The sequence below is a fragment of the Nestor notabilis genome, unplaced genomic scaffold, assembly GCF_000696875.1.
Source record: "Nestor notabilis isolate BGI_N333 unplaced genomic scaffold, ASM69687v1 scaffold9550, whole genome shotgun sequence".
NCBI classification, from domain to species: domain Eukaryota; kingdom Metazoa; phylum Chordata; class Aves; order Psittaciformes; family Psittacidae; genus Nestor; species Nestor notabilis.
In genome coordinates, this window is record NW_009912435.1 from 25,275 (window position 1) to 34,779 (window position 9,505).

The window sequence follows — 9,505 nt, forward strand, 5'->3', positions numbered from 1 at the left end:
ATTATGCTCTCTGTCTGTTAGGTTTGGAGGAACAGAAAGAAATACCTGGCTTTAAATAGAGTCTTGTTTGAAATCTGTATGAATAAATTCACAGAATTTAAAACAAACAAAAAGAAAATGCATCATAGGAATACTTGTGCACCACCTTCTCTTTTGCAAGGACACAAACCCACATTCTTCTATCCTTTTTTCTTGGGATTTTCAGAAAACACTGACAAAAAAGTTGAATCCTGCAGGTGGAAACTCCTTAAGGTTTAAACTGACTCACATTTCTAATTCAGTTACCTATAGAAACATTTTCCAGCCCTCTATGATGCATTGCTCCTAATATACAGTCTAGTCTTTTTTACATATGGTAATACTCCACCTTCAGTATCTTTTTAAAGATGTTAATGTCAAGAGAATTACAGTGGAGGCACCAACTGTAAGTAGCGAGGTAGGTAAGATCTCTCACAAATGCCATAGGAGTTTAAACTTCTGTATGCTAAAAAGACATTAGGTGTTCAGACTTGACACCAGGGCAAAATGGTGACTGAACTGCTCACTTACTGCCAAATACCACAAAAGCTATGAACTCTGTGGCAGAAATGAGGACTAACTGGCATTCTGATCAACATATTTGTGCCTGCAGTGGAAGCTGTATAAATATACTCAGTTGTGAAATGTGATCAAGAAACCTGATAAATCTATATAGCCAAAAGATGGCATTTTCTGAACAGATGCATACAACATGTTCACAAATCATGTCAGGATATGAACCTGTGCACGTATGCAACTTTAAAATACACACTGCCAGAAATCACTTGCCCTCTTTCAGACCCATTAATAAACAGTAGATTAATATTTCAGAACACAATGACATTGCCAAAACATGATTGTATTGGTAATCTTGTTTTCTGTGGTAGTGAATATTATGCATACATAAACATTCAAACTATAGTAGCTCTTCTCTTTGAAATAACAGATGTTTCTGATATTCATTTGCACCATCAGATACAAGAATAGATTTTGCTTACGTCCAGTGGTGTCCTGCTATTGCTTGAATTGACTGTCACAGCTGAAGGTCATGGAGTGACTCAGTGCCCATAGAAACAGATGAAATACTGGGAAACCACTTTAAAAAAAAAAAATCTTACCTTATTAAAAGCAAGCACAGACTCCTGAAAAATGTAAACTTTGAGAAGAGAAGCATCAACTGTAGCTTCTCAGCTCATCTTTCAAAGTTAAATCAACAGAAAAAGCAGTCATAATATTTCCACACCTAAATAAAACAAGCTAGGAATTTCCTCTGGGGCTTAAAGCAGCTCAGATCATTTCCCTAGTCAGATAGAAACTTCATGTGTGACCTTAGATAAATTGTCTACAACAAGGTTTCTAAAGGTACGTATATGCCTAGATGTACATTTGGATGTGTATTGGGGTATTTGCTACAGATTCTCATAACAGGCACTTTATATGAGTACCTATCTACCTTTAAAATGATCTTTCAGTGTTTTTCCCAAGGGTCTGTGGATGACTAAGGGGTTTACAAGCCCATGAATCTTGGCTATTATAAATAATGAAATTCAGATTTATTTTCACTTTGTATTTTGAGATAAGGTAGTATGGTGCCTATGAGGCCTTTGAAAACTATCAGTTATGACAGTCTGCTCTATGAGAGTAGACTCTACTCCCCTCTGTAATATGAGAATAATTGTACCTTCACTAGAAGCTGTCAAATAAACAGGACACATTGTGAAGCAGTCATATTGTGTCATAACGTAGCCATATTTCAAGCTTGAGATGAAACAAGGAAAATATCCACTTGCTGCTTAAAGAATATATGTTTGTTCTGTAGCTTGTTCTCCCTACTTCCACAGTTGATCAGAGGAGGGAGAAAGAATACATCTCGAGTCCCACGCAAAAGTACAAATCAGGAAGCGGGGAGCCCTTACACGAAAAGTTGATAGCATGTAAGCAACAGAAATTGTGGAGCTAAGTGTTACTCCTGGAGGTTGCTCAGCACCTCAGAATCAGGACAGAATTTGTATATTTGTTTCAGGCTTGATTCTGCAATACTAAATTAAGTGAGTCATCCCAACTTATGCAGAATTCCCCTGAAATCAAGAGGACTAATTGCACAAAAATCACTCAGGATAGAAGGAGTTGCATTGAGGCCCTTAGAGAGCACAGCTACAGGCACTTTAGACAGTTGAAAACGCTCTTTCCACAAATGCACTTCGCATCTGTATGAATAAGCTAATTGCTGACGGGAAGGCGCTGTTGGTGTTTATTAAACATAATGGCTCAGATACAACATCTGGCTCAAGCAATCCCTTGTTTTGAGGAGCCTGGCAGCAATATCAGGGAGAAACAATTTAAACATATTTCTTATAACCCTTCAGAAGCATATGCTATGAGCAATCATCAGAGGTGGGATAATGCAGAAGGCAGTTACTCTTGACAGTTGCTATAGTCCAATGCTTTACTGTCACAGATTCCATCGCACATACGAGAAACTATACTATAGTCAGAAAAGGGCATTCTCAGATTTCTAGATCATAAATTTCAATACTTTTGTCATTTTTTACCTACCACAGTGCACCAGTAATATATGACTAATGAGGATCTTTACCTAGTAGCTAGAGCAGATGCTGTATGCCATTTAACAATTTAGTTTTGCTATACTTTTGAGTTTTACAGAAATACATTATTTGTTTGTACGGAGGCAGAAAACATTTCTGCTTCAAATTATTCAACTATGGTTAGTCCACTTTAATTATTGCATATAAAAACATTTTATTCTTTTCTTCAATCAGGCTGGTAGAGATCACTTAGAGCATTCAACTAGAATAGTCTCAATAAAAACTAATCAAAAGCTCCTGTGAGTTTGAGCATGGCATCTGGTAAACTCAGTAACAAATAAAAGATAACTCTAAACATTCATTTTTACAAAAAAAAAAATAATTACAAAATTTGAACAATAAGTTAATAAAGTGAAATAGTTATCTACTGTTCAGATATAAAATCCCAGCAACTTAATTTATATATCACTATAGCAGACATGACAAAATTGTGAATAATGCTATCCACTGTCATAAGTGGTACTGCAAGGTTTCCAGCAGAAAACTTATATTTTAATTTTCTGTTCATATAGAGCCAAAAGTAAGAGGCAAAGCCAGCCTAATAGTAATCCAAGGTTCTGTAGGAGAAACATCAACCAGGGTCGCCGTGTCTGAATATGAGTCATTTCAGGAAGCTAAAAAAAGAATAAGAACCAGAATGAGAGCCAGATATATTCATCTCTGGGAAAAAAAAATCTTATGGGAAAACAAGGCAAACTTAGTTTAAAAAACACTTTCAAAATGCTCTTTCTGAAATAGAGTTATTAAGCATTTTCTGTACATTGTAACAACACTGGTCTTAACAGTGACATATTTAAATTAATCAGATTCTACCCACTTTGGTTCTTCTACCAGCTCCAACAAGAATTATAAATGAATTCCAAAATCTGTTAACTTCTAAATAGTTTTTAGTAATTTTATACAGCTGTCTGCACGGAAATGCTTATTTAGTAAAATCAGCTATTTCCTTTTGAGGGAATCAACTAATTTGAGTTTTTTTGTTTCAGTACTATATATAGGGTCAATCTTACTCTTACTGAAAAAACTGGCAACCATCCTGTTTGCTCGGGCTTTACTAAACATACAAGTAGAAAACAGGACTTTTTAAATATGCTTGAAAAAATTATGCTTAATATTTTTCTTTGGGAGTTTTAAATCAATTAAAGGAGCAGCAGCTATTTAGAATCATATTAAAAGCTACTTACATTGATATTCCACCCTACATGGTGTCTTTTATCAAGGTTTTAAACAAAATTTATGCCTCAACAGACCCTGTGAAAATGATGCCTCAGGCTCAGACTCTCAGTATTTATGCTTTGTGTATTACAGGCATCAAGGGAGACACTAATGGCTGCTGATGCTTTCACATCAATTTTTGAAATAAATATAGAGCAGTGGCCTAGTACTGACCTTTGGGCTTGGTTGGGGCTTTTTTGATTTCTTTTTTTATTTGTTGTGAACTTCAAAGGAAGAGCGAGTGGTCCTGGCACTCTCCCATCGCCCCTTCCTGCTCCACTCACAGCCTGCACTTGAATGAAGCTCCTTATTTCCTCTGCTCTTTAGAGCCGCCTCAGAGGAGCTGTAACAGCATCAGCCACTGGGAGACAGTGGAGCGGTGCTGACCACGGGGGCTAACAGTGTGCGTTTACATCTATTTGCTATGCTTGTCCTTCCCTCTGTCAGAGGGGAGGTCTCTAGCTCTGCTTCTCCTGCACTTTCTCTGGAAGTTGGCATGGGCCCAAAAGAAAACTAGAGTGAAAAATCTGCTTCCGCTTTAAGGTTTTGCATAAAAATAACAGGCAAACCCAAATGTCCCAGATCTTCATAACAGCTAGCAGTGTTTCAAATTATGGTACAAATTCACATCTTAAAAACTCATGTAGTTATATTTAATTTGTATTTAAAGCTCATCGGAAACTTTTCATCTAAAGTAAACATAAATACTTCAAAGTTCTAATGTAAATCAAAATCTGAACTGACAGCCTGTAAGCGTTCAGAGCACTTGGGTTTTGTTGTGTATGTAGTAAAAACTGTTAAGACCTTGGCCTGAATCCATGGTTTCCTGTCTAGACCTTTGGTCTTTCTTATTTATCCTAATCAGTCTGTTTTGTCCTCTTTCCCAGCACCTGAGTGAACAACAGGAAACTTTTCCCCCTCCCACTGCAAAAGCTAGTTTTTTTTTCTTATTGCTGTCAGTGCAATTTATGAGTTACATACATGCACAGAAGGTTCCTAAGTAAGTTTACTAAAAGAAGCATCAGCAAGGAATGCCCTTCATATACTCAATGCATATGTCTACTCCCTCCATCTAACTTGTGTGCATATTATCAAGCACACGGACCATTTCTACAGCCTTACCTAGTGTGACATCCCTGCTTATCTCTGAAAGCATGCCACAGTATCAGCTATGGTTCCCCAGCTCTCTCTGGGCACAAATGTGTGTGCTCCAGCAGAGAAAAGCTTATTTAGGAAGCATAAGCCTGTTCAACTGGCAGATGCAAACCACTTCACAAATTCAGGGAAGATAGCAGCACATACAAGCTGTCAAATGCCATTACACTTGCTAAAACTTAGTCTGTTGGAGCAAAATAGTTACTGTTAATCAAGGGACTACTCTATTCCCACTCCAGCTCAAATTATGAAGAATTAGGAAGCAACATGCTGAAGGCAGGCATGTGCTGGCTAAACAAGATTTCTACCAAACTGGGGCATATATGATATGACTGCTGTGCTGCCACAGCCCAGTAAGTCACTTCTTTAAAAATACTTCTTTATCTCCAGAATTCAAAGATTTTTAAGGTTGGTCAGAGAAAAAGTCAGTTAGTTACCTCAGGGAGTGGTTGGCCAGCTCCTATTTCCTGATGTCCTTACTTTCTTGCTTGCTTCTATCTATCTCCCTCCTTTTCAATTAGTAAATCTTTCTGGTCAGGAGCCACATAAACCACTATGATCCATAAAATCACTCAGAAATGATATCCAGTCCATGTGGTTTAATACAATGCATTTGATTTCATAAATATTTATCTGTAATGATTACTTCATAGAGACTCATTTAAGAGGCTGATACAGAATTTTCAAATTTGTTTCCCAAGAGGAAAAGGGGACATGTTTTGTCAAAGAAACAAATCTTTAGGAGTGAGTTGCTCTTCTCCATTCCATATATCAGTGTCTCAAGTTTCAGTTTGGATTGAAGGTATGTTAAAGTATGTTATTAATTAAAAGATCTTTGGAAATAGTGCAAAATTATGATTATACTTATGACCTCTCAACAGATATCAAGTGCAAAATATCTCATCATACTGCTCATAAAAAGCTGTTTTTCAGGGGACTTGATTATGGTTAAATGACAACTATCCCACAATATTACAGGTGTTTACAAACATGCTTACCTTGAAGCAACAAACAATTTACATTGCAATATTCCTCCTGCGCACACACATTTGCAAGACAAAGTACTCCTCCCTTCCACCTTCCCCAATTACTGGGAAGATGAAGTTTTGCATAACTCCTTGGTGAAAAATGATGAAGGTTATGCATAATTTTATCTTTTGTCCTTTTCCTCAGATTTCTAAAATTCTCAGTCCACCCTGCTTCTTAATGGAGCTAGAATGCCATTTGTAGAAATGAGAAACCTTTAATTAACCACAGAAGTATTTTTGTGCAACCTTGATGGCAGCAGCAGTCTCAGTGTTGTCCTGTCAACGAACCTCCGCTCATACCCCTCAGTGTTCCTCAGTGCAGAAACCAGTGAGGCTGTTCAGTTTTATTTAACTGCTGCTCTGACAAGCACATGAATAAGCGAAAGCCCATAAAACAAATACTGAAAATTACAGCTAAGCTTTGTACACCATGAAGTATTTGTACGCCATTGGCAGCGACACTGATGACTGCTGTTTGTAGATGAGAATGCAGCAGAGAATAAAACTGATTTCTGAACAGAAAGTTGAAAAATACATAAAGAATGGCTGATTTTCTTTTGAGATGCACTGTACAAACACACAAATTTTTCCAGATCTATAGATTCCTGCAGTGCCACAGGAATAGTTTTTAAACTAGAATAACCCCAGTGATATTAACAGCTGCACTTCTGACAAACACAGGTGAGCAACCCAACTGCAGTTCTTTTTTATCCAAATGCAGAGAAAAGCTGATTGGAATCATATTAATAAAAGTGAGGTCAGAGAAATAAGATCCTCTCCCTCCTCCTTTCTCCTCTTCACATCAAGAAGATTATGTTGACAAGCTGAGAACAAGGGAAAATATGTCCCTGTCTCAGCCTGGAACTGTGTCATCTCTTGGGATTTACAGCTGTCACATTGCTTTGCAGACTCAGGGGAAAACATGGTGTTCTAGGAGCCTGCGGATCCCTGATGGATCCTGATCCTACACTGAAGGATAATCATGCTTAAATCATTCTTAGCTGCATTAGCAAAACCGTGCCTTTTGAGTCGGTAGGCAGCCTCATTTCTACATTTCTCTGTGTCAGAACAAGATGCAACTTGGTACACAGTGTTTTTGTCTACTGTTTACCATCTCAGTCAGGACTGTTGACACTTCTGCAGTCCTTAAGCAGTTCCCATATAAGCTCTAAGGACTAGTTTCTGTTATTTTACTTTTGTTACGGTAGCAAAAATAGACTAAATTATACCTAAGGCCGAAGGTCAATTATTACAAGTAGATTTTTAAAACTGGCATGGCACATCGGGTTTAAAGTATTATGGTTGAACTTGGTAAATGATATTGAAGGCATGAGGAGGGAGGTGGTAGTGAACACAACAGACAGCCAGGCTTGGGAAAAATATAGTAATAATTTAGGAAGAGACAGACCTCTTTTTTCCCTCTTGATCTAATCACTTTAAATACTCTGTTCAGAAGCACGCAAATGACTTTACATTAACACACATTGGTTAAAAAGCCATGTGTCAAAGCTGGCAAGGTAACTAAGTGCTGCACTGTTACAAATGTAACAGTTAGCAGTCTCCTCAATAAATGATGTGGCCTGAGGCATGAGTTATGATCCCACATTCTCCCACAGCCCTTAGACCTTCCTCCTACTGTATGTCTTCACACTTTATTTTTCTATAGTCAGATCACTGCTATTGAACTGGGAGTATGAAAAATGTTGGCCAAATATGAAAAAGCTGAGGCAATCTGATGGGCTTTCAATTGCTTAGGAGCTCATCCAAATCTCTCTGAGACAGAAAGGCTGGCCAGGAAGAGCATAGGATGAGCACCTTGCATTTTAGTTCAGAAACATCAAAATCATGTTGAAACAATGGATGAAAAACATATTAAAAAAAAGGGCAGCAAAGAGAAAGAAGTAACCAGCTTGAGGATTTAAAAAAAACCCTGCAGGTTCAAGTGTTTCTTTGTGTTGACTAAGTAACTCTATCAATCAGACCTAAAAATATACTGTTCACCTTTTCCCCTTTAAAATTCCCTTATATCTTTCTCAAATATTACCCTCCTAATCGCCTTTATTTCCTCTTTTTATTGCTAACTACACCTATCATGGCAGTGACATGAAACAGAACCAGACTGTTGTTCTAAGTACTGTACAAACACGGGGCAGATAACATGCTCTTCCCAACAAGCCTATGAGCTATTTTTCTCTCCAAGTTCATCCACCTGCATTTGTCTGACACTCATCTGTGATGTGGCTATGTTAAAGGGAAAATATAACAAGACACTGAAGTTCTCACCATTTCTGCTAAAGATAAATACAAGAACATTCCAGCTGTAACAGTAAAAATCCAGTTTTGAATGCATGGTTCAGCTGATACAGAAAGGCCAATATAAAGTCCTAAGAATGCTGTTAGCGCACTTATAAAATTCATCAGAATTGCAATCTTTGTGGGGATCCCTGTACTTAGCAGCACAGCAAAGTCTCCTGCATAGAGAAAAAAGACAGAAAATTTATTATTTAGTTGACAAATGTATTTGTAAGGCTCTTGGTAATAAAACATGAAGGGAAATAATTAAGATATGCACAAAGATAGTGAAGGATGGAGGACTGCCCTTAGATTTCTGTAGAATTAGTTATAAACTCATCCTGTGTGAAAAACCCAAAAACCCCATATTGACTTAAATTTGTTTAGCAGTTCCTAAAGGTAGCATACAGTATATAGGAGTGGCTTTCTGTTAGTTCTTGATGTTCTGTGACATTTCCAACTTGGAAACATGAAAATGTGGTCACATGCTTTCCCAGAGTTTCTAAATCTTTCTCAACTGGGAACTTGCCAGTTCAACTCATGTGAGTATATCTGCAGCATGCTCTTTGAGTGTTATACAGGTGCTGCAAGCCAGAATAACCTATGCCAGCATGATTCCTATTTGAGTTTAATTCCACTGATTTAAGAGCTATTTAACTTTGGCAAATTGTACATCAGAATATCATTACAGATTTTTCTTCTAAAATAAACAATTTCACAACAGGTCCATAGTAAAAGATTTTTTGAATTCTTCCCTCTGAGTGTAGAAATGCCATTTTAACACTGGAGCACTATTGCCCCAAGATAAAAAAGTTCTGTCTGTGGAGTTAACTGTTCAGTATTCTGGCAATTTCTTTGACATGCAAAGAAGAGTTATAAGTTTTACAGCAATTCTCCACCCCATGTTTTTATTTGGGGGACTTTTCTACGTACACAGAGCATGAAATCTTCACTCATCTAAGAACAGAAATGAGAACTTGCAGTTCTCACCTCAGACATGCCAGCTTCTAAATGTCTATCAGTGCAACATCAGAAACAACTTCAGCCATACTGCAACTTTTACCACAAAGAGATAATTGAGGGCAGTGTTCAACAGAATGATCTTCTTGTCCTGTCCACTAGTAAAATGGGTCATATATCTTCTTTTATTATCTTTTTGTACTTAATTAGCAGCAGGAATGAGGGCAGCAT

At 37.4% G+C, this 9,505-nt stretch overlaps 1 protein-coding gene across 1 annotated transcript in view; it reads right to left on the reverse strand.

Annotated features, from left to right (window-relative positions):
• Positions 1-2,632: 2,632 nt before the first annotated feature.
• Positions 2,633-9,505, reverse strand: part of SLC39A12 (solute carrier family 39 (zinc transporter), member 12) — a 32,340-nt gene continuing 25,467 nt past the window's right edge. The window contains exons 11-12 of the mRNA XM_010019420.1: positions 8,306-8,493; positions 2,633-3,238 (exon numbers count right to left, since the gene is read on the reverse strand). Coding sequence (XP_010017722.1) covers positions 3,110-3,238; positions 8,306-8,493 — 317 coding nt within the window. The 3' untranslated portion in view covers positions 2,633-3,109. The remainder of the gene's footprint in view (positions 3,239-8,305; positions 8,494-9,505) is intronic.